The sequence below is a fragment of the Mobula hypostoma genome, chromosome 4 (genome assembly GCF_963921235.1).
Source record: "Mobula hypostoma chromosome 4, sMobHyp1.1, whole genome shotgun sequence".
Classification (NCBI taxonomy): Eukaryota; Metazoa; Chordata; class Chondrichthyes; order Myliobatiformes; family Myliobatidae; genus Mobula; species Mobula hypostoma.
Window position 1 is genome coordinate 176,253,792 of NC_086100.1, and position 26,086 is coordinate 176,279,877.

At 44.6% G+C, this 26,086-nt stretch overlaps 1 protein-coding gene across 1 annotated transcript in view; it reads right to left on the reverse strand.

The window, feature by feature from the left end:
* Nucleotides 1-26,086, reverse strand: part of LOC134345997 (E3 ubiquitin-protein ligase TRIM39-like) — a 66,294-nt gene that overhangs the window by 5,807 nt on the left and 34,401 nt on the right. Inside the window, exon 5 of the mRNA XM_063047336.1 lies at nucleotides 7,627-7,754. Coding sequence (XP_062903406.1) covers nucleotides 7,627-7,754 — 128 coding nt within the window. The remainder of the gene's footprint in view (nucleotides 1-7,626; nucleotides 7,755-26,086) is intronic.

Below are 26,086 nucleotides of genomic sequence, written 5' to 3' on the forward strand. Positions count from 1 at the left end.
GTTTGAAATCCTTTAGACTGATGCATTTCGCTGATGTCCTGATGAAGGGTCTCAGGCCTAAAGGTCGATTGCTCATTTCCCGCCTTAGATGCTGCCTGGCCTGCTGAGCTCCTCCAACATTTTGTGTGTGTTGTATTTCACTCACCTTCTCCTTCTTCGGTAGTCCCTTGTGGTTGAGGATGACTCATTCTTACTCCGTTTGAGAAGAACAGAAGATCCAAGTGTGCGAATTCCTTTAAGGCTGTAAATACTGACTACACATGGTTAAGGTTATCAACAATGAGTCAAAGAACTTGCTTAATCACAGACTAACTGCAATTAGCAACAGCTCATGGATTTGGTATATTTTATTTTATTTAGAAATACAGAGTGGATAGGCCATTTCAGCCCTCCGAGCGACATCACTCAGCAACCCTGACAATTCCAATTTCAACCTAATCATGGGACGATTTACAACGACCAATTAACCTACCCAGTACATTTGCACTGTGGGAGGAAACCAAAGCACCCAGAAAAAAACTCTCACATTCTATGGGGAGGACGTATTGAGGCGCCTTACAGAGGATGCTGGGAATGAACTCTGAACTCTGACACCCCAAACTGTAATATCATTGGGCTAACTGCTTCGCTATCTGGTCATGAACGCGGTTTTGTGTGATTAGAATGCTCTCATTAACAAAGAGTAAATAAGATTGCTGTAAAGAGGAAGAGTCATTGATTCAAAATGTTAACTGGTGTCTTTTTTTTTCCTCAGATGCTGCTTGACTGGCTGAGTTGTTCCAGCATTTCTGTTTTTGTAGGGAGAACCATTTTAACTTCCATTTCAACTGGGACGGGAAAAAAAAACTCAGTTGGCAGCTCCCTGATGTTGTCCACAAGAGGCCAGTGAAGGCTAATGCAATTTGTAATGTGTTGGTTGTTTGTCTGGCTTACAGTAAGCCAGTTCCACAGGTGTTGATTACAACACTGAGTGTGCAGACAAATGTATGTGCGGCCTTGCCAGCATCTATTCCCTTCCTCCCTGCGGTAACGAATGCTCACCAAGGCGCTTTTCCAGCTGGTAAATGTTCTGAAACTCTGAAAACCTGATCATGGCTACACAGCTAGTTAGACCAGTAAGACAGCAGGCAGATGAAATGAAACCACTTCAGTGCTCCGTTGTCTGCCTCCTGCAATTTACCCACTTTCCAGGATGTACGCTGATTGCAAGTGGCTCACATTTGAGAATAAAGAAACGGCGTCCTGCTCCTGACAGGAAATTTGTCCAGCAGCCCTAATGGTATTTGTGATTGCAATCATGGTATCAAATGACGACAGAAAATGGGCCAAAGACCATTCCTAATCCAAGTCTATTTTGCAATCTGTTCAGGCAATTTAGAAAAGCTGGAGGACTGATTTGCAGATGGAGGTGTAACAAAGGGTGGGTAAAATTTTGCCTTTCCGCTTTCCACAGGGCTGAGCCTGTTCCAGGTGATGAGACCATTTGGAAAAGATTGCTGTGGGTGTCCTGTGATACAGGCAGAATTCAGAAAAGATTGCTGTGGTTGTCCTGTGATACAGGCAGAACTTAGACTAGAAAGTTGGGAAGTCGTAAGTGCCAAATGTGAGGAATGGATGTCTGCTAGAGAATTAGAGGCAACGCATAGATTCCGATGAAGTCTGAGGTGGGAAGGCTGCAGGCTCCTTCCAAATCTCTGTGCTAAATGGGCTAAAAGGAACTTCCATCTTTTATCCATCAACTTATTGTTAGAGATGTGTCAATTCTAATACTTACAAAGTTGGATTCATTCAAGCTGATTTTAGTGAAACTCACGGTTGAAAATAATCACACTGGGGCTATTTCTGCCAGAATGCGCGATGAGTTCTGGGTGGATGACTACTTAAGCAATCATTATTCCTATCAGAATCAGATGGGAAGCTCATTAGTGGAAACATTTGTAAAGAGCAAAGGATGGGCAGGATCCCAGAGTCATTTTGATTCACCCAGCATTGCTCATTCGATATCCCGAGCCTTCCTTTGGACCACAGGCTGTACACTTTGTGAAGGGGCCACCTCCAAATCGTTTTAAAGATTTTATCATTGGATCAAGTGTTCAGCTTCATATTAAATGCTGCCAAATAATTTTGATTGTATGCTAGATGTGTCATGAGAGAGAAAAAAAAATCGGTCCATTTAATCCTCTTGCTACCAAAAATCGAAGATTGGAGCTCAAAGATCAATCAGAAGTCAGGATGTCAAAGTACAATAGCTGAAGCCTGGTGACTGGAGACTGTAGCCCTGTCCTGGAGTTGGAGGACTGCCTGTTTGTGTGGGAGGGAGGGAGGGAGGGAGGGAGGGAAGGAAGGGGCTGTTTTGCTGTTCAAGAGTTTCTGCATATACTGGAAAGCCAGAGGAACACACACAAAATGCTGGAGAAACTCAGAGTTTTCTCTGATGAAGGGTCTTGGTCCAAAACGTCGACAGTTTATTCCTTTCCGCAGATGCTGCCTGACCTGCTGAGTTCCTGGAGTATTTTGTGCGCGTTGTTTCACTGTCGTTGCTTGTTGTGTTCTGTGTTTTTCTATGTCAGCATGCTGTGCTGGCGCTGGAATGCATGACAACACTTGGGTCCCCACAGCAGGCGTGGGTTGTTAATGCAAATGACGCTTTTCACTGCATGTTTCAATGTACGTGTATAAATACTGTATATCTGAACTTGAGCCGTGCATGGCCAGAAATCTTCAGGAGCTGGGCCTTGCCTATAAACTGCCCCAGACACCCACTGCCACGACAATTGGTTCAGTGAACACCTAGGGTGTGATGAGTGCCCAGATGGGATGTCATCATGAGGAAAACACTTGGGAGAGCTGCCCAATGAAATTGTTTCATTAGTCTTGTGAGTTTTGTAACTGGAAGGATAATAGAGCCATAGTGAGTAGGGTAGCGATGACTGGTAACATACACTTCTTTCTCCAAGTCTGCTTCATCCACTGAGGTGGCTTCCTGTCCATCCCCACAGAAGAGTGTTGATATCATTCAATAAACTGTAATCTCTCATGTTTAGTTTCAAGGTGACTGGAGGAACGTTTAAGGGAGATGTCAGAGGTAAGTTTTTTTTTGCCCAGACTGCTAAGTGCTTGGAATACACTGCCAACCATAATGGTTGAGGCTGATACATTAGGGATATTCAAGAGATTCTTAGGCACATGGATGAAAGAGAAATGGTGGGTTATGGCTATTTAGGAAGGAAGATTAATCATTGAGTAGGCTTTTATAGGTTGTCACAATATAATGGGCCGAAGGGCCTGAACTGTGCACTGCTGTTCTATGTTCTGTGTTAATGTAATGCTGAAGGCAATAAATATACTGAATAAACATTGCTGACCAGTGATATACATATTAACTCAGTCAAGAGAGGCTTTCCATTATACAGAAGTCTAGGCTACTAGGGTTTTGTTTGAACCTTGCATAGATTTCAGGAGATTTTGGGGCATTAAGATGGGGTGAGAACACAGCAAAGTATTATCTACTGTTCTCCTGTGAGAATATAAATATGCTTTTCAGAAGGGCCAACAAACTGCAAAGATTGAATCCTGGGATGAAAGCACACACAGGAGATTCTGCAGATGCTGGAAATCCTGAATAACAAAATGCTGGAGTAACTCAGCAGGTTAGGCAGCATTTATAGAGAGGAATAAACATTCGGCGTTTCAGACCAAGACTATTCATCAGGACCTGATGAAGGGTCTTGGCCCGAAACGTCAACTGTTTATTTCTCTCTATAGATGCTGCCTGACCTGCTGAGTTACTCCAGTATTTTGTGTGTGTTATTCTTAGGATGAAAGGTCACTTCAATGCCAAGGGTAAAGCAGAATGTTCCTAAATTCTTTCCATAACACCGTAAGACAAAGGAGCAGAATTAGGCTATCTGGCCCATCGAGTCTGCTCCACCATTCAATCATGGCTGATCCTTTTTTCCTCTTACCCCTCTGATTCTGCTTAACTTTTGCTAAGCTACCAGCACGTGTTAATGCTGGATATTATGTGAACCTATATCATTAAAACCTATTTCAGCAGCAATCTATAAGAAAAAACATTTAATAACTAGTCTCCAATGCCTCATTAAATATTGTCATTTCATGCTTAATATAACATTGTTTCAAAAGCAGAAAATGCTGGGAATTCTCAAGAAGTCAGACTGGAGGGTAAAACAGAGTTGGTGAGCTTTCATCAGATTAATCATTAGCTTTTACAGAAAATGAACAATTAACAATTTTGACAGAAGGGGGAGGGGAAAGGGGGAGGGGAGAGGGGAGGGGAGGGGAGAGGGGAGGGGAGGGGGAGGGAGAGGGGGAAGGGAGAGGGGCAGCGGGAGAGAGGGAGAGAGGGAGAGAGAGAGAGAGGGAGAGAAAGAGAGAGGGAGACAAAGTGAGAGAGGGAGAGAGAGAAAAGCAAACCAGTCTCAGTAGAGAACTAGGGTCAAACAAAGTGAATGCCAGTAAAGACCACAAACATACACCGTGGCCTCTTTATTAGGTGCAGGAGGTAGCTCATAAAGTGGCCACTGAGTGGATGTGCCTCCAAGAGGACCACAGCTTTGTCATGGCTTGGAGGCTTGTGTGCCTCAATGACCAAGAGAGCTATGTCAGCTGGAGTCAGGGTTTAAGCTTTAGCCCTCGTGGGGTCACCCAAGCCAAACAGGTCAAAGGGTAGAGGACAGACTAAGACTGATTCACCAGTCCTCCAGGTTTAGGGGTTCAGCTCAGGACTGACAATTCAGACTGGTAAAACAAAGTAATGAAGAACCCTTCAACATCTGAGTGCAATGGTATTCCTGAGCCTCCACCCAGGACTTGCATGACTCTCAGCAGTGAAACCCGAAAGGACATGATGAAGGAAGCCCTGAACACCACCAGAGACGGAGGACGTTCATTGCTTCAACGAGCAGTAAGTGAGTGTATGTAATGAGTTGCTCATGTTGTGAAATATGGGTGATCTAACCACAAGGGACACCATGAGCAGCTGGATAATATACAACTGAAATTGAAATCATGGGGGAAAAGAATATCAAGAGCAAATAGAAAGGAAAAACTAGTTATCTGAAGTTGAGGAATTCAGTGTTTTGGATTCTGTAGGTGGCAACAAACCCAGGTATTTTGTAAAGTCAACGCCCAATCTGCTCTTGCTTTCTCTAATGTGGATGAGAACATCAAATGCAGTGCACCAGATTCAAAGAAGTGCAAAGAAATCTCTGTTTCACGTGGAATGATGGTTTGGATCCCTGGCTGGTTGGAATGGAAGAGGTGAATGGACAGGTGTTGTATGGGAAGATGCCGTACGATGGGGAGTGGTGGATGGGGAAGTACAAGTGGACCAGGGAGTCCATGGGAAAATCTGAAGGATAGGAAGAGAGGAAAATGAGACTAGTGACGTGATCGCATTGGAGCAGGCAGAAATTGCAAAAGATAAAGCATTGAAAGTGAAGGCTGGTGGGGTGGAATGTGAGTAGTTGGGGAACTCTATCTTTGTTCTGCCCCGGCAGAGAAAGGGTGGGAGTAGACATGCAGGAAATAGAGGAAATGCAGTTGAGAGCTCCATCCACTATAGAAAAGGAGAAGACATGCTTGAGGAAAAAGGACGTTTCAGTGGCACCGGAGTAGATGGCATTATTATTAGAACAAACGCAATGGAGCCAGGGACCAGGGTGAGAAGATTTATGGTCAAGTATCTGTGGGGATGAAAAGGTGCTGGTGGCTAGTCATTCTCCTGGGGTGATGAATAACAGATCCAGAAAGGTAACACTAGTGTCAGAGATTGTGAGTGAGTGAGAAAGGAGCTTGTTTTGCTGTTGTTTTGTTTTGACTGCTTGTTCTGCCGAACATGGTGGGCATACTATGTTGGCTCCAGAATGGGTGGTAACACTTGTGGACTTCCCCCAGGACATCCTTAGATTGTGTTAGTTGTCAACACAAATGGCACATTTCACTGTATTTTTTTAAACTGTGTAGTACAACTCCGTCTGCCACAACAGACAGGATCTCCCAGTAGCCACCCACTTCAACTCTGCTTCCTATTCCCATTCAGATATGTCTATACATGGCCTCCTCTACTGCCATGATGAGGCTAAACTCAGATTGGAGGAACAACACCTCATATACCGTCTAGGTAGTCTCCAGCCCCTTGGTATGAACATAGAATTCTCAAACTTCCAGTAGTTCCCTCCCCCTCTCTTCCTCTATCCCTATGTCACTCTGTCCCCTCCCCCAGCTGCCTATCACCTCCCTCATGGTTCCACCTCCTTCTACTACCCATTGTGTTTTCTCCTATTCCTTCTTCACTTTCCTGCCTATCACCTCCCTGCCTCCCCTCCCCCACCCCTTCATCTTTCCCCTTACTGGTTTTTCACCCAGCACCTACCAGCCTTCTCCTTCCCATCCACCCCCCACCTTCTTTATAAGGCCTCTGCCCCTTCCCTCTACAGTCCTGACGAAGGGTTCCGGCCCGAAACGTCGACTCATCGTTTCCACGGATGCTGCCCGACCTGCTGAGTTCCTCCAGCGTGTTGTGAGTGAAACGTTCTGTGAAATGCATTGTTCACATGATCAGTCAACACAATCCAAGGAGTGTGCTAGGGGCAGCCCACAAGTGTCACCACACTTCCGGTGCCAACGTAGCACAACTTATAACCCTAACCCGTATGTCTTTGGAATGGAAGAGGAAATCAGAGTGCCTGGAGGAAAACCAGTATGGAGAAACTGAGTGGAATTTAAGGAAAATCTGTTGAGCGCAAGGACATGTTCTGCCTATTGGATGAGTGTGTTAGTTGAAGAGGACTGGTTGAACCTCCATTCAAAGAAGAAACAAAGGGCCCTCAAACTTTCCTGTTGTGGGGTGGAGATGGAAAAGGATTGAGTGTCCATGGTGAAGGTGAGCCAGTTGAGATGAGGGAACTGAAAACTGTCAAAATATGGAAAGCATCAGAAGTATTGTGGATGCAAGTGGGAAGGGACCGTCCGGGGGAGCAGGATCAAGTCAAGGTAGGAAGAAATAAGTTTGATAGAGCAAGAGTAGTCTGGACTATTGGCCTAACAGTACAGTAACTGTTTGTTGTTCCTAGGTAGGAGATAGAAGCAGCGGCTTAAGGTTGGTCCACTTGCAGGTTAGAAGCTGTGGCAGGCATTTTCTTAGAAAGGCCTCCAAGAAAATGAATCTCAAGTAATATATGGTGACATATATAAACTTTGATAATGAATTCTGTTTGACGTTGACAGTTTGATTCTTGTTTCTGACTCCAGCATCTACAATTTCCTTCATAGAGTCATAGACACATAAAACACTACAGCACAGAAACAAGCCCTTCAGCCCATCTAGTCAGTGCTGAATTATTAATCTGCTAAGTCTCATGTACTTGCAGCAGGACCATAGCCTTCCATAATCCTCCCATCCATGTAACCTACCACATTTCACTTAGGTGTTAAAATAGACCCTGCATCCACCACTTCTGCTGGCAGATGCTCTACACTCTCACCACCCTCTGAGTGAAGAAGTTCCCCTTCACTTTTACTTCCCAGCAGGAACACATTTTAAAGGCTTAGAGCACAAAACCAGTTGATTTGGATAAACCGATGAACAGAAATTGAACTTACACTTTTGAAGCAGAAATTCCACCAGCTTGCTCTCCAGTTTGTTGGCTGCCTCCGTTAGGCCTCGGAAGTTATCGTCTAATTTGATTGTCATGACTTTCGGGAGTGGTTTCTTCAGCACAGCCTGAACACTTGTTTAACAGCAAGCAAAAAATATATAATTTCACAACACTTCAGGTTTGCGATAAATAATGCACCTTAAAAGACATTAATATGAGATGGTGCTAGTTAATCCCTTTAAAAATATTGAGACACTTAGGTGAAGTCTCAAGAGGCGAAGTAACTCGCAGCTGTACTTGGAGAAGATGGGTGAGTTGGGTTGTAGGTGAAATATGGATCTTAAAGATTTGGAGCTTCTCAAGGAAGGAAAGATGAGGAGTAGGGCATGAAAATTGCAAGTTCAGATACTGGAAATCTGAAATAGAACAGTAAATGCTGGCAAGACCTAGTAGGTCAGGCAGCATCTGTAAAAGAAGAAACAGAATTAAGGTTTCAGATTTTGAAAGCGGAAACGAGTTAATTCTAAATTGCAGAGAGTGTAAGAGGGAGTAGTATGGGATAGTCCCTCTAAGGATCACCACCTGGTCATGGTGGAGAGGCTTGTGATTTCCTGAGACCCTGAAAGCAATGGCATCTGGAGGTTAGCTCCTGGTAAGATCACCCTTGACAGTAAGGTCAAGGGAGGGGTTCCAGACAAAGAATGATCCGTCTACGACCACGGCGGTGGAGCTGGTGGAAGATGATGACATTACAATGGCAGTGAAGGCAGAGGAGGGCATCAGCAGTGGAGGCTTCTCAGTTGTCCTCCATTCCATGACACAGGAACATGAACCCAATCTGTCTAGGAACGTCTGGTGGCAGCTCATGCATCAGCCTCCTCACATTACACAAAGTCAGACACAGACATTCTCCATTAAGGGAATAACCCCTTCGGAGAACGTAATTCTCGATGAGTGATCACACCACTGCTATGGGACAATAGCAGTGCACGTCACAAACAACCTCTCAATGCCCCAGAACACATCCTACACAGTCAAGAAAGCTCACCAACACCTCTGCTTTCTGAGAAGGTTGAAGAGAGCTGGATTTTGGGCATCCATACTCATGTCATTCTGCAGATGCACAGTACGGAGACATCCTGACAAGCTGCATCTCTGCATGGTATGGAAATTGCACTGCTGCAGATAGGAAGACTCTGCAACAGGTAGTCAAAGCTGCCCAATGCATCACTGGCACCAGCAAGGACGTATATACAGAAAGGTGCTCAAAAGGGCCAGTAACATCATGAAGGATCCCGCCCATCCTGCCCATGGACTGTTTGTCCCACTCCTATTAGCAAGGAGGCTATGTAGCATCCACAGCAAGACCACCAGGCTCAGAAACAGTTAATTTGCCCAAGCAGTAAGGCTGATCAACACCTCCACCCACCAACCCCACCACTACTTTGTCAGTCACCTTATGTACAGACTAATGTCACTTTATGGACATACACTCAATCTATGTACACTTTGTATATAAGCTATCTTAGGTATTTATATTTATTGTGTTTTTTAAAATTATTATTACGTTCTTTATCAGTTGTAGGGTTTTTTTTGTGCTGCTTCAAATCCGGAGTAACAATTATTTCGTTCTCCTTTACACGTGTACAGGAAATGACATTAAGCAATCTTGAATCTTAAATCTTGAATTTCTGATATTCCAGGATAGCTGTGAGAATAGGTTGCAGAGACTATGCACTGGCTGGTTATTGGGGGCAGTGAGAGAGAAGGAATCTGGACAGAGGAACATGAAGGGGGCAGTTAGTAAGAGAGAACACGGGTAAGGAATGTGACAGATGCAAAATGCACATCGTAAAAACTAACCTGCATCTCTTTAAAAAGTGAGGGCATGTTGACAATGGCAGAATGTCTCAGTTATTCTGGTGGCCATGTATACAGGGGATACACAAGACAGGAGGGAGCTACTATTTTTTGATGCAATGCTGGAAGCTTGGTCTGTGAGAGTGAGAGAGGATGTTCTAAGCTGTCATCAGACCAGGAGGTCTGCCTAATAGAATGTAGAACATAGAACAGTATAGTGCAGGACAGGCCCTTCAGCCCACAATATTCAACCTTTTAAACTACTCTAAGATCAATCTAACCTTTTCCTCCCACATAGCCCTCTATTTTTCTTTCATTTATTTGCCTATTTAAGAGTCTCTTAAATGTCCCTAATGTGTCTGCCTCTATAATGACTCATTTTTCAGGTTAAAAATAAAACCTGCTTCTGACATGCCACCTATACTTTCCTCCCAACATGCTAAAGTTATGCCCCCTTGTATTAGCCTTTTCCACCTTGGGGAAAAGAAACCTCTGCCTGTGCATTTGATCTATGCATCTTATCATCTTGTACACCTCTATCAAATCACCTCTCTCATCCTTTTTTTCAAAGAGAAAAGCCCTAATTCACTCAACTAATCCTCAACACATGCTTTATCATCCTGGTAAATCTCCTCTGCTCCCTCTCTAAAGCTTCCACAGCCTTCCTATAATGAGGTGCCCAGAAACTGAACACAATACTGCAAGTTCGATCGAACCTGAATTTTATAGAGCTGCAACAATACCTCATGGCTCTTGAATTTAATTCCCCGATGAACAAAGACCACACACCAATTGCCTCTTAACTACCTTATCAACTGGTCCACAAACTTTGAGGGATCTGTGGACGTGGACCTCACAATCCCTCTGTTCCTCCATCCTGGCATTTACCCTATATTGTGCCTTCAAATTTGACCTTCCAACGAGAATGTCTTCACATTTTTCCACACTGAGCTCCATCTACCACTCCTCAGCCTAGCTCTGCATCCTGCACAAGCCAAGAAGCCAGTGCAAGGAAGCAGCTGTTGAAGAGTTTGTAGTGTAGAGCAGCAGAGAGACCTTCAGCTGCAAAAAGATCAGGTCTCAATGTCAGCCAAATGCTGAGTCTCCCAAACTGCTTCATCAGTCTCAGGCAGGGCTCAATGCACCACGTACTCATCACATTCTTGCCTACGATCTCCATCAATCAGCTTGCATAGACTGCCAGCCATTCAACTCTGTCAGCCGCATGATCTCAGTGCATGATCAGACGCTCACCAACACATATCCCTTCATCTCATAGGACAGGCAAAGCAGCATCGGTGGTGTCAAATTGGTAAGATGGGTGATAAGCAGAGTGACCATATCAGAGTTAGTGATCAATGGAAGGCTGGACCCACTTATGGCATGCTCATACTCAATCCACCCTCACACGTCACAGCTCCCCCTCAACCCATAATCTCTTCTAATTGACCAGACTGAAAATGGTGCCATCCAACCCACTCCTTCCTGCACACTCTACCTTTCTTCTCTCAGGCAGGCAAGTACTGCAGTCTGGTCAGGCAATGGTCAAAGCATACACATGCCAGTGAAGATGGAGATGCAACGTCATTTTTTTGGGGGAAGTAAGAGTGGGGTGTCATGGTAACATAGAGGTTAACATAATGTTATTATAGCACCAGTGACCAGGTGTATAAGATGATGAGAGGCATTAATCGTGCGGATAGCGAGAGGCCTTTTCTCAGGGCTGAAATGGCTAACATGTGGGGGCATTGTTTTAATGTGCTTGGAAGTAGGTACAAGTGGGAATGTCAGAGGTAAGTTTTTCACACAGAGAGTGGTGGGTGTGTGGAATGCATTGCCGGCGGCGGTGATGGAGGCAGATACAATTGGGTCTTTTAAGAGGCTCTTAGATAGGTAAATGGAGCTTAGAGAAATGGAGGGCTATGCGATATGAAAATTCTAGGCACTTTCTAGAGTAGGTTACATGGTCAGCACAACATTGTAGGCTGAAGGGCCTGTAACGTGCGGTGGATTTCTACATTCTATGTTCTATGACCCAGGTTCAATTCCCATTGATATCCGTAAGGAGTTTGTACCTTCTCCCCATGACCATGTGGGTTTCCCCGGGTACTCTGATTTTCTCTCACACTCCAAAGACGTACAGGTTAGTGGGTTAATTGGTCACACAGGTATAACTGGGCGGCACAAGCTTGTTCCTCTCTTCTTCCCCTCTGCCATCCAATTTCTGAATGGACATTGAACCCATAAACACTACCTCACTACTATTTTATTTCTTTTTATACACTACTTACTTAACTTAACCATTTTACTGTAATTCACAGTTTTTTCTGTATTTATCATGTATTGCATTGTACAGCTGCTGTAAAGTAACATATTTCACGACAAATGTCAATGATATTAAACCTGATTCTGATTCTGTTGGGCTGGAAGGGCCTGTTATGCTGCTGTATCTCTAAAATATATAAAAATAAATAACAAGTTGATCTAGATACAAGCTTCCTAGAGACTGTGTCACACTTGGTGGACAAGATTCTGATGAGGATAGCAGAGAGGAGAAGGATGAACAGTGGAGTGCTTGGTGCATGGCTGGCTGGCCAGAACACCTGCATGCAGTACACAATATGGAATATGAATGTAAGCTAGCCAATAATATTAAAGAAGGTACCAAAAGTTTCTTCAGATAAGTAAAGTGTAAAAGAGAGGCAAGAGTGGATATTTGATCGCTGGGAAACGATGCTGGAGAGGTAGTAATGGGGGATAACAAAATAGCGGATCAACTGAATGAGTATTTTGCATCAGTCTTCCCTGTGGAAGACACTAGCAGTATGGTGGAAGTGCCAGGTGTCAGGGGTCATGAAGTGTGTGAAGTTACCATTATTGGAGAGAAGGTTTTTGGGAAACTGAAAGGTCTGAAGTTAGAGAAGTCACCTGGACCAGATGGTGTATGCCCCAGAGTTCTGAAAGATGTGGCTGAAGAGATAGTGAAGACATTAGTAAGGCTCTTTCAAGAATCACTAGATTCCGCAATGGTTTTGGAAGACTGGAAAATTGCAAATGTCACTCCACTCTTCAAGAAGGGAGAGAGGCAGAAGAAAGGAAACTATAGGCCAATTAGTCTGACCTCAGTGGTTGGGAAGATGTTGGACTCAGTTATTAAGGATGATGTCTCAGGGCACTTGGAGGCACAGGATAAAATAGGCCGTAGTCAGCATGGTTTCCTCGAACGAAAATCTTGCCTGAAAAATCTGTTGGAATTATTTGAAGAAATAACAAGCAGGATAGATAAAGGAGAACTGAATGATGTTGTGTACTTGGATTTTCAGAAGGCTTTTGACAAGGTGCCACACGTGAGACTGCTTTACAAGCTACAAGCCCACGGTATTACAGGAAAGATTCTAGCATGGATAAAGCAGTGGCTGATTGGCAGGAGGCAAAGAGTGGGAAGAAAGGGAGCCTTTTCTGGCTGGCTGCCAGTGACTAGTGGTGTTCCACAGGGGACTACGTTGGGACTGATGCTTTTTGTGATGTATGTCAATGATTTAGATGATGGAATTGATGGCTTTGTTATAAAGTTTGCAGACGATGTGAAGATAGCTGGTGAGACAGGTAGTTTTGAGGAAGTAGAGAGGCTACAGAAGGGCTTAGACGAAGAAATGACAGATGGGGAGTTTCAGGAGAAGCTCTGATTTCTTTCACGCAGAATCATACATAAGGCTCATCCATTGTCATCGATGAAGACCTCAACACCATTAGTACTTTTTACTAGATTGAGTTGCTAGCTCGGCGCACAACCCAGCACAGATGGAGAGCATGCACGGGAGCCAGCCGGATTCGAACTCAGGACCTCTCGCCCCGAAGTCCAGAGCTGATGCCACTATGCCACCAGCCGGCTTAGATGGTGTCGAGACTAGCGCTTGATTTGGATTTCAGTGAGGGAGAGTTGCGCAGCGTTGGCCTCACTCTCTCTTCCCAATTCCCATCTGGATCCAGTGGCAAGACAAGAGTCATACATATTACACTCATTAGTGCATACACATACACCCTAAATGTGTTAAATGATTATCAGAGAGTCTGGAGGAGATTTCTATTCCTGATAGGGAAAGCAGTCACTTCACTCAGAAATAGCACTGGGAGGGCCAGACAGTTGGTTCTCATTGATTACTTGAGGAGAATGTATCTCAGAGGTACTTGCAACATTTCAATTTTGAAAAGTTCACTCAAGATCTTCCACTGTTATAACCCAAGTAAGAACATTTTAACATTTTTTTTTAGCAAATCTTAACTGACAATTGCAGGTTATATATACAAAGTAATGACTTCACAAAAAAAAAGTTAAACCATATCCAAGATATATGCTTGGACAAGTTCCCAGGCATGACTCTTGGGAGTATAATATCACCATGTGCAATCAGAGATATAGGATTACATGATACTCAGTAAGTAATGGAGCTAACAGATGTGTGGTGCATGACTGTTAATTTTAAGTTGCCTTTGTTCAGATCTGTGTAGAATTGATTATTTAAGTTATTACTGCAGAAAAAGACTTTCTCATAAGTTTGAATCATCCTCCATTAAATTTATAATGGACATAACAAACTGATTATGAAATGTGGGGTTGGGCATTAAGGATTACAAGGAGCTAATGTATCTACACAGTGGCCATTTTATTCGGTATCTTCTGCTCCTAATAAAATGTCCAATGAGTGCACATGTTCATGAATTTCTGCTTCTTAGCCCATCCACTTCAAAGTTCAATGCTCTTCTGCACATCACGGCTGTAACACATAGTTATTTGAGTTACGGTCATCTTCCTGTCAGCATGAACCAGTCTGGCCATTCCCTTCTGAGCGCTGTCATTAACAAGATGTTTTCACCCACAGAACTGCTGCTCACTGGATTTTCTTTATGTTTCTCGCACTGTAAACTCTAGAGATTGGTTTGTGCATGAAAATCTCAGGAGATTAGCAGATTCTGGGATACTCAAACCACCCCGTCTGGCACCAACAATCATTCCACAGTTAAAGTCACTTAGATCACATTTCTTCCCCATTCTGATGTTTGGACTAAACCACTTGACCATGTCTGCATGCTTTTATACATTGAGTTGCTGCCACATGATTGGCTGATTAGATTATTTGCATTAACAAGCACAGGTAAATGTACCAAATAAAGTGGCCACTGAATTAATATACTATGCATGACTCTTTCTTGAATACATTATGGAAAGTTTTTAAAATCTGCTTTCATTCTCTCAGTGTATATTATTTCCATATTTCCTCATGGCACAGAGGGAGTCTTTTCTGCTCACTGAGTCCATGATGGTTCTCAGCGTAATCCAAATCGCCAGCGACTCGGTAGCCTAGCAGTTAGTGCAACTGTTTTACAGCACCAGCATTCACCGATCGGGGTTTGATTCCTGCCACTGTCTGTAAAAAGTTCATACTTGCCCCCGTGACCGTGCTGGTTTCCTCTGGGTGCTCTGTTTTCCTTCCACATTCCAAAGACGTACGGTTAGGCTTCGGGTTAGTCAGATGTAGGGAGGCTATGCTGGCACTGCCTCCGGCACAATCCACACTGATTTGATTTGACGCAAACCATTGTATGTTTCGATGTACGTTTGACATTTACAGATTAGCTTTATATCTTTATCCCTACTGATTTCCCTAGAACCAACTCTCTCACGCCTACCAATTAATACTCCGCAATTCCCCTACCAGCTTTCTACGCTAGGGGTAATTTACAGTAGCAAATTAACCTAACAGCCAGCATGTGTTTGGAACGTAGGAGGAAATTGGAGAGCCCAGGGGAAATCCACGTGGTCAAATGGCAAAGATCCAGACTCCATACAGACAGTGCCCAAAGTCAGAACTCAACAGGGGTTGCTAAAGCTGTGAGGAGGCTGACTACCTGCAGCAGCACCGTGCTGCCCCCTACAGCCCTGGAGCACATAACACAATGTTATAGAGTCACAGTGTCGTACAGCACAGAAACAGGCCCTTCAGCCCATTGAGTCAGTTCTGACCATCAAGCACCCACTTACACTAATCCTCCTCTAGTTCTATTTTATTCTCCCCGATTTCTGATCAACACCACCCAGATACTACCACTCCGTTACGCACTTGGGGTAATCTGCAGAGTACAATGCAATATCTTGAAGAATCCCGCCCAGTCTGCTCATGGACTGTCTGTCCCACTCCCACCATGGAAGAGGATACGCAGCATCCAGGCCAGGAACACCAAACTCAAAGATAACTTCTTTCCCCCAAGTCGTCAGGCTGATCAACACCACCCCCCATTAACTCAGCCCGCCATTACTGCATTCACATCAGCCAATCCTCACCACAGCCTCTCGGTGCCCTTCATCCCCATCCAGTTTATGCCTACCTTTCACGCCTCATACCTACACTGACAGTGTCACTGCCCTGTTGTGTTCTCATGTGCCCTGCTGCCACCTAGAAGAGTTCCTCTTGCCAAGAGTCACTTTGTCACTTTATCATTTCCTGTCAGTCACTTTATGTGCAGATACTCTTACACCTAGCATCACTGTATGTATATACAATCAGTCTATGTATATAAGCTAATCTTATGTATGTCCAGCCACACTCAACAATTACTTGTACATTGTGTTTATATTTACAATTATTGTGTTTTTATGTTTATTGTGTTTTTTATGCTGCATCAGATCCAGAATAACAACCATTTCATTCTCCTCCACAGTTATGCACTGAAGAATGAAAATATCAATCTTGAATTTTTAATTGTGAATGTACCAATCTATTTTTAGAATGTGGGAAGAAAGTACAGCGTTAATTCACCGGGGCTCTCTGACCTAACTTTTTCCTCTTGCCTGATCTGATAAGTGCTTCCACCATTGTCTGGTTATATCTCAGATTTCCAGCATTTGGAAGTTTTTGATCTTCTGTATCAGATCTCCAATAGTTATATTTAGTCAACATTTTCCACAAACAGAATAATTCAACTGTAGTATTGGTTTCCTAGTTCTTAAACTTTGCATACCTCAGGTTACTCAAGTCGGATTTCTGACTCTGTTCATCACAAATCCTTTCTGTACCTCATTCTAATCTCAACCATTCTTTGCAAAGGCATGATTACAATCTTTAAAGCAGTCTAATTCTAACTCTGCTCAAATCTGATTTCATGTTCCCTAAATGTTGGAACGTAGTGAAAAACCCTGAGGCAACAAACTGGAAATGGAGCAGCAAGTGTGTGATGCTGTAAGTTTGAATGTTATCTCCAAATGTTTTCCAGGTTTATCACAATCAACTCTGGCCCACTGCGCTTTCCTGTACCTTGTCTGGAGCTCGTGGATTAGCTAGTTTCCTTCAGCAAGTGGAGTGGATGATTAATAATGACTTCGTCCTGAGACCCTCAGCATCACTGAAGTCTGTCTTCAGCCAAGTTGATTCACTCCATGGGACACCAGGAAACAACAGAGAGCACTGGATGCAGCAAAGGCTGAGAGACTAGAAAACATCCTGCTTCTAATAATGAAAACCTTCAGTTCCGAACAAACAGTGATGCTAGCCAAACTCTTCCTACAGTAATAACATTTTGCTCAACTAAATATGAAAAATTGCTCAAGTATGCACTATTTTTAGAAAGCTGGACAAATCCAGTTCCCTCCCAATCAGTCACCTGTCGATCATCTGCCAAATGATGGAAGGTAAGGCTAATAGTAAAAAGAAGAACTCACCAATAGTTTTCCCACTGAAACCCAAATTTTGGTTGCCAAAACCACTCAACACCAGATCTTGTCATAATCTTAGTCCAAAAAGGACCGAAGAGGTGAATTCCAGAACTTAGAGAGTGTGACTACTTTTGACTTCAAGGTAGCATTTGTCTCAGAGTGGTACTAAAGAGGGCTGGTAAAACTGAAGTTGTTAGTACAGGTCCACAATCCCTTATCCGAAATTCTGAAATCCGAAAAGCTCCGAAAACCAAAGTTTTTTTCATGGAGTGTGAAGCGTGTCATAACAAGGCTTGTTTGGCGCGCCAACAGCTGATGTCACTCAGATGTGACGTGGCAGCACTAGCAGAGGCCGCCTGACGTCAGTTGTGGCTCAGCGCTCGTACTGGTTACACGTGCATTGGCTGTTCACTGAAATTTTGTGTTCACTGTTGACTTTGTGTTTAATTTCACTGTGAAAATGTCAAAAAGATCTGCAGATACCCCTATGGGTAACAATGAGAAGAAGAGAAGGAAGCATCTTTCATTATCAATAACGCAGAAAGTGGAGTTATTGCAGAAGCTTGATCGTGGTGTGTCTGTGCAGTGTCATACTGAAGAAGATGGTGTCAGAACTACCACTGTATATGGTTTAAAGAAACAGAAAGAACAATGTGCACTTATCAGTGAGCAAGAGATTATGGTAGTTAAAGAGAGATTACTTAGACATAAACCTATGTTAATAAGACAGGTGACACTTGAAGTCTTTAAAAACACCGTCTGGGGTAGTGCTGCTTCATAACTTGAGAATCCTGTTCCTGGCCCATCAGGTATCTGTAGAGTATTTAACTTTGTTCGCCAGACGTAATGCAACTTAACTAGAGGTACCTGTATGTACTTAGCTTAGTTTGAAACTGTATGTGTCCTAGAGTATTTACGTTCTACATTTATTCCAATAAGTATTTTACCATGTATTTGATTCGGTTCATTTGAAGCTGTATATTTTTATGTTTTATTGAATGATTTTGCTGGAAATAAAATGTACTAGTGTATTAACTATACGTTCTGTGTTCATTGTTGACTTTGTGTTAAATTTCACTGTGAAAATGTCAAAAAGAGCACGGATCCGGTAAACTCAGAAGTTCTCTCCCCTGCACTCATTGTTTGAGCATATACAGACTTTTTTTCTTGTCATTATTCCCTAAACAATACAGTATAGCAACTATTTACATAGCATTTACATTGTATTAGGTACTATAAGTGAACTAGAGATGATTTAAAGTATACGGGAGGATGTGTGTAGGTCCGGGGCTCCCCCGGGTCCTAAAGTCCACCCCCACTGATACAGGTTAATTACCAATATAATTATCAATTTTCTGAAATCCGAAAAATTCTGAATTCCGAAATGCAACTGGCCCCAAGGATTTCGGATAAGGGATTGTGGACCATCAGGGAACAAACACTCCAATAGTTAAAGTCATACGCACATGAAGGAAAGTGGCTGTGGTTGTTACAGGAGTTAGATTGGGTTGGAGATTTTTTTTTATCATTTTCCTTGCTTGCTTAAATTTTTATATAATCACCTATATACAAATATTTTCCAGTCATTACAGTACAGTTGCTTCTGTATTTTTCTAGAAACTTCTTAGTTTTCAGTAGCAGATTGACTCTGGTCACCTAGTTAATAGTTATCACTAGAATTCTTGTTATCTCTAAACTGCGTGATGATCTTGGCATCCTTCATGTCTTGTGATACAGCTCCTTCCTGCCAGCATTGATAGAGGACTTTGTGCAATGGGCGCAATAGGGTAGTCATGCAGTTCTTGATCAAGTTTGGGGGTTGGGTGCTCCCATCCTTGTCTGATGCCTTCCCTGAGGCCAAGCTGCCCATGTCCTTGCCCATGTCCTCTAGGGTTGGCTAGGCATCCAGTTCTTCCATTGTTGGTAGGCACTCAATGGTGCCTGGGGCTGAGGTGGTGATAGAGTAGAGGTCAGAGTAATATTCTACCCATCTCTCCATCTGTTTTCCCCCTGTCTGTGATTACCTCCCAAATGATGGATTTGAGGGGAGCAATCTTGCTCTGAGAGCGACAGAGGGGATCTAGTTCCACACTACATCAGATGGCAGGCTTGTTAACCTCGCCTGCCTCAGACTCAAAACCAAAGTGCATGCGGCTACGATTAAAGACATGCTGTTTGCTGATGATGTAGCAGTCACAGCCCACACTCCGCAGTGCCTCCAGATCTTGATGGATCGCTTCTCCTAGGCCTGTAAGGAACTTTCGTCTGACTATCAGCCTGAAAAAGACCAACTTCTTGGGACAAGACACGGAGGCAGCATCGGTGCCCACCATAGATTACTGCAAACTGGATGTTGTTCACCATTCACAAACCTGGGGTCCGGGATAGGTGACAACCTCTCCTTGTCGCAGAAATTGGCAAGCGCCACCAGGAAGGCTGCGACAGCTCTTGCCTGTCTCACCACAAGTCTCTCAGTCAAAACAAAGATGGCAGTGTACAGTGCTTGTGTCACCAGCACACCGCTGTACGCCAGCGAGACCAGGACAACGTACGCTAAGCAGGAGAGAAGGCGCAACACCTTCCATTTAAGGTGCCAGTTGTCACATCTTGTGCATCTCCTGGAGAGACAGAGTACCCAATGCTGATGTTGTCTCTCGATCCAGCCTCCCTAGCATCCACGAGGCCCAGCAGGCTGTGCTGGCTGGGCCATGTCTGCCACATCCCAAAAGACAACTGTGCTACAAGGATGTCTGCAAGCGGGACACGAAGATGCCGGACATCCACAATCAGTCCTGGGCAGAACTTGCAGCTGATCACACCAGGTGGAGAAGAAGCACCCTGAAACAACACCTTAAGTCAGGCAAGGCAAAATTCCTGAAAGTAGCAGAAGACCAAAGGGCCATTAGAAAGGAATGCCACATCTCCAGCAGAGCCAAGACCACTTAAAAATTGACCTTTGCAACAGAGTCTGCCATTCTCGCAACGGTCTCATCAGCCACAGACAGCACTGCACCAACAACATAGATAGCTAGCAACATCCATGTTCGACCTCAATCGATGGAGGGCTATTAATTTGAATATGAAATGTCCACAGCTGATTTTTGCTTTTTCTTTTCTTTGTTCTCTCATTCCTCTTTCTTGTTCATTTTCTACTCTTGTAATACGCAATAAAACAAACATAAGCAACAAGCTTTATGCCTAATTTTTGACCTTCAAAGAGTCTTTGGATCACCGGCCAGTGGTGTAGTGGCATTTGCACTGCACTTCGAGGTGAATGGTCCCGGGTTCGAATCCGCCGGCTCCTTGTATGCTTTCCATCCATGCTGGGTTGAGTGTCAAGTTAGCAACTCAGTCAACTGCTACAGAAATGGAAAAAAAATGCTACCCAATGTGCTACAAGACCTGAAAAGGGCCAATAACAGCAACCTTTGGTTTACAGAAGCATCAGGAACTAACAGAGTCCAATAATGCCAGTTCCAGGGGCTCACTGTGGGTGTTCCTCAGAGCAGTACCCCAGGCTCAACCACCTTCAACCTCAATCAATGACCTTGCTTCCATCATAACATCGGAATTGTGGACATCAGCTGATGACTGCACAACGTTCATTTCCACTACAAATGAAGCGGTGCACTCCCATACGCAGCGAGACTCTGACAACATTCAGACAGGAACAGGTAAGTGGAAACTTGTACCACAAAAATGCCAGGCATTGACCTTCCCTAGCAAGACAATTATTTCCAATGCCAAGTGCTGCACCAGGAAATTCACAGGAACTAAGAAGGGGTTCAACTGCACTAACTGAGTAGGTCAGACGCTGAGTACACTATACGGAATATAACATCCACTGACACACAATCTCCATTCACTTGCCTAAATGAATACTGTATATCACCAGCATCTCTCAATAAGCTCACTCTCTAGTTTGCTTGTCTGATAACCCATCCTCCTGCATAAACATTCATTTTTTTGCATCAGTGTTACTCAGCGGCAGCAGTATATCCCATCAACAAACTGCAGTGCAGACACTGACCCGAGCACAAACCTCCTGAGACATGAGTTCTCGACGAGAATGGTTTGGACCCAAATGCTGGCGTATCTGAGGCTAGGATGGAGACACGGACTAATATTGGATCGAGAACGGAGCACAAAGCAAAACTCTAGACAATATCTCTGGTTGGGCTTACGACTGCTCACTGAGGCTCTGTTCAGGTGCTCTTTAAACACACGGTTCTTGGCACACAGAACATGACCGCCCAGTAGCGGTACAGTCGTGAATCTTTAAAGGGGCCACGCCAGCAATCCCTCTTCCTGAGAGTTGGCGTGTCTAAACCCCAGAAGGTGGCACGTCATAACAGGAAACCCTCCCCCATGGCCGACTCCGAACAGCCCTGGTTGCTAGGAGAGCTGATGATGGCAGTCACGGATGAGAGCTGGATTGCAGGTGTCCCTTTCAGAAGCCCTGCATCATTCTTCAGGTCCGAATCCTTCCCAGTCCATGAGGAACTGCCGAACATCCCAAACACTTCATGAATCCAAACTTCTCACAGTGTAGACCTGCTCCTCATTGACAAACCAGGACTGAAGGTGGTGAGGTTGCAGGGCTGGTGTACACAGGTTTTAATTTGGAAATGTGAGAAGTGGGATTGATCTGAGGGTCTTGGGGAGTTGCAGGGTGTAAGCCACCAGGTTTACTTTCCTGAGAACCTTGAAAGGTCCAATGAACTTAGGTGCTAATTCCCTAGACTCCACTCAGAGAGGCAAATAGGGGAGGAAGAAGATGGCGACACGATGCAGCGCGCGCGGCCGCTCCGAATTGATGTCATATTTGTTAAATAGGGGCCATGGACAATCCTGATTTGATGGAGACAGACGTGAGAAGCACAGAGGAACATCTGGAGAAACTTCTGAAATGCCTGCTTCACTGCCGCTGCTACTGTGCGATTGAGAATCTCCGGAGGGGAAGACCCCAAATCCTCAGCTTTGCCTATTGCCTGTTGCCGGGGCCGGGGTCAAAGCGCTCAGCAGAGCTCAGCTGAGCTCGGTGCTCAGTGTCGGAGGGCTGGTTGGAGGCTCGAAGTTTTCGGATGGACTCAGAGTCGGACTGGGGTCGGGTGCTTCCAGGATGCTGCATCGGCAAGTTTGTGGCGCTGGAAGCTTATGGCAGGGAGAGTTTTTCTTCCTTCTCCGTCTGCATGAGATGATGGGACTTTCGAGAGACTTTGAGACTTTTTTTTTACCATGCCCATGGTCTGTTCGTCATCAAATTACAGTATTGCTTTGCACTGTTGTAACTATATGTTATAATTATGTGGTTTTTGTCAGTTTTTTTCAGTCTTGGTTTGTCTTGTGTTTCTGTGATATCATTCTGGAGGAACAAATCATATCATTTCTTAATGCATGCATTACTAAATGACAATAAAAGAGGATTGCGTGTCCTCATAGTCTAATCTAAATCCTGAGTTGACAGCCAGACCCGTTGCCCAGAACTGGTCCCTGACTTCCCTTGTGGTTAAACTTTATTTCAGCCTTCCGGGTAGAAGCTAACAAAATCTCCCTTGCCCTAGTCCATTTCTCCTGGCAACATTGGATGCGATCTTCAGCCACAGAAACTCCAACCTTGGCCCCCTGTTCAAGGAAGAGTGGTGGAGAATACCCAAAATGGCATTCGGAAGGGGACATCCCATGCGCTGAATGACAATAAAAGAGGACTGCATGTCAGGTCTTTCTGGGGCCAGGCATCTTAGGGTTCATTCCAATACTTGGTTCAGTTGCTCCGTCTGGCTGTTGGCCTGCAGGTGAAACCCAGGGGAAAGACTCACTGTTCCCCAATCAGTTTACAGAACACCTTCTAAGAATGTGATGCGAATTGTGGACGACAATCCGACACGATGTCCACCAGAAAACCATGGATCCTGAAGACCTGGTGCAGGACAATTTCAGCTATCTCCACTGCAGATGGTAGCCTGTCCAAGGCGATGAATTTGTAGGCCTTTGAAAATAGATCCACAATTACCATGACAACAGTCTTCCCTTTGGAAGGAGGAACACACTTGACAAAACCCATGGAGGTGTGCGTCCATGGTCTGTCCAGAATAGTCAGAGGGTGAAGGACCCCCTGAGTGCGGAGCTCCTCGTTCCGGACGCACACTTCACACGCCTGCACGTATTGAGAAAAGTCCTTCACCATTTCAGCCCACCAATATTTTTTCAAAATGATTTCAAGGGTTCTGGCCATCCCAGGGAGAGCAGTCATTCTCAATACATGTCCCCATTGAAGAACGAACTAGAAACTAGGAACTAGGAACGAACGGCCAATCTGGAGGATCATTCCGAGGATTGTGCCTGGACCTTGCAAACAGGTGTGTTGATTCCCCCAAACGAATTGGTGCTATCACGTTGGCTTGGGGAAAAATGGTGGTAGACTGCTCCTCTCAGTCAGGTACATCAAACTGACAGGACAAGGCATCTGGCTTTTGGTTCTTTGACCCTGGTCAATAAGTCAGGACAAAATTGAAGTGAGTTAAAGAAAAGAGACCACCTGGCCTGCCTGGAATTCACTCTCTTGGCCTTCAAGATATAAACCAGGTTCTTTTGAAATGAATTAACTTTATTTCTTACATCCATCACATACATGAGGAGTAGACAAGGACCTTTATGTTACGTTTCTGTCTAATTGTGCAATGCGCAATTTATAGAAATTTATGATGATGATGATGATGATGATGATGACGACGACGTCGACTCAGGCTTAAGAGGCCAGTTTCGGGCATTTTCGTGCCTTACAAGGCGCAGATCGGAAGGCTGTGTGAGGGACCACTCCTTGCACAGACATTTCACAGTATTTTTCTTTCCTTTTTATTTTTACAAGGTCGAGTTGCGAGCTCAACACTTAACCTGGCACGGATGGAAAGCGTACTCGGGAGCAGCCCGACTGGATTCGGACCTGGGAACCTCCGTTCCGGAGTCCGGCGCTGATGTCACTGCGCCACCAGCCGACTATTTATCATTTATAATAAATAGTATGTACAACAGGACAGTCAATATAGCTTAGAAATGCAATTGTATCTGCATGAATTAATCAGTCTGATGGCCTGGTGGAAGAAGCTGTCCCAAAGCCAGTTGGAACTGGCTTTAATGCTGCAATACCATTTCCTGGATGGTAGCAGCTGGAACAGTTTGTGGTTGGGGTGACTCGGGTCTCCAACGATCCTTCGGGCCCTTTTTATGCACCTGTCTCTGTAAATGTCTTGAATAGTGGGAAGTTCACATCTACAGATGCGCTGGGCTGTCTGCACCACTCTCTGCAGAGTCCTGCGATTGAGAGAAGTACAGTTCCCATACCAGGCAGTGATGCAGCCAGTCAGGATGCTCTCATTGGGTCCCTGTAGAAAGTCCTTAGGACCCATACCAAACTTCTTCAACCATCTGAAGTGAAAGAGGCGCTGTTGTGTTTCTTTCACCACACAGCCAGTATGCACAGACCATGTGAGATGCTCAGTTATGTGTATGCTGTGGAACTTAAAGCTGTTCACCCTCTCAACCCAGATCCACTGATGTCAATAGGGGTTAGCCCGTCTGCATTCCTCCTGTAGTCCACAACCAGCTCCTTTATTATTGTGACATTGAGAGAGAGGATGTTTTCTTGACACCACCGTGTCAGGGTGATGACTTCTTCTCTGTCAGCTGCCTCATTATTATTTGAGATTAGGCCAATCAATGTAGTATTGTCCTTCAAATTTAATTAGCAGATTGGAGATGTGGGTGGTGACACAGTCATGGGTATATGGAAAGTAAAGGAGGAGGCTTAGGATACAGCCCTGAGAGGCACCTCTGTTGAGGGTCAGAGGGGCAGAGGTGAGGGAGCCCATTCTTACCACCTGCCGGCACTCTCACATAAGCATCCCTCTTCTGCAGATGTGTAAGGATGGTGTGTGGAGCAGTGGCTATTGTGTCATCTGTCGATTGTTTATGTCGGTAGGCAAATTCTAGGGGTCCATTGTGCATGGTAGCATGCTTGCAGATGTAGTCCTTGACCAGCCTCTCAAAGCATTTGCTTATTATTGAGGTGAGTGTGACAGGATGCCCATCATTCAGACGTGTTACCTTGATCTTTTTAGGTACAGGGATAATGGTGGATGTTTTGAAGCAGGAGGGCACACTACACTGGGAGAGGGAGAGATTAAAAATGTCTGTAAACACACCTGCCAGTTGTGCCACGCACATCCTGAGTACCCGCCCTGTGATGCCATCTAGTCCCACTGCCTTGCGACTGTCCACTTATTGGAAACACCCACGTACTTCGGCCTCAGAGATGACCAAGCTGCAGGTTGCTTCGGTGGCTGTCCTTGGGTGCTCAGTGTTGGCAACATCGAACTGGGCGTAAAAAAGATTCAGCTCATTTGGGAGAGGGGCAGCGATCTTGGCAGCACCACTGCATCTTTCTATATTATAAAAGTGATCTTGTCCCCCTCAAGCCAGTGACTCCAATCCACCAGAGAGAACTTGACCATGAGCAGCTCTCTATTTCCAATGTCATAGTTCACCTCTGCCAGGGATAGTCACCTGGAAAAAAACACGCACGGGTGTAGTTTATTGTCCGAAAGTGTCCATGGAGACAACACTGCACCCACTCCAACATCTGAGATGTCTACCTCCACGATGAAGGGAAGGTCCACGTTAGGTGCAACCAAAATAGGAGCTGTTGCGAACCACTCTTTGAGTTCTGCCAAAGCAGCCTCCACTTCAGTAGTCCAAATAAAAGGGCCCGTGGATCTTTTGGTTAGTCCTGTCAGCAGAGCGGCCACTTAGCTCAAGTTTCTGATGAACTTTTAGTAAATGTTGGCAAATTCCAGGAATCGTTTGACTTTGTTTTACAGTGGATGCCTGTGCCTTACTA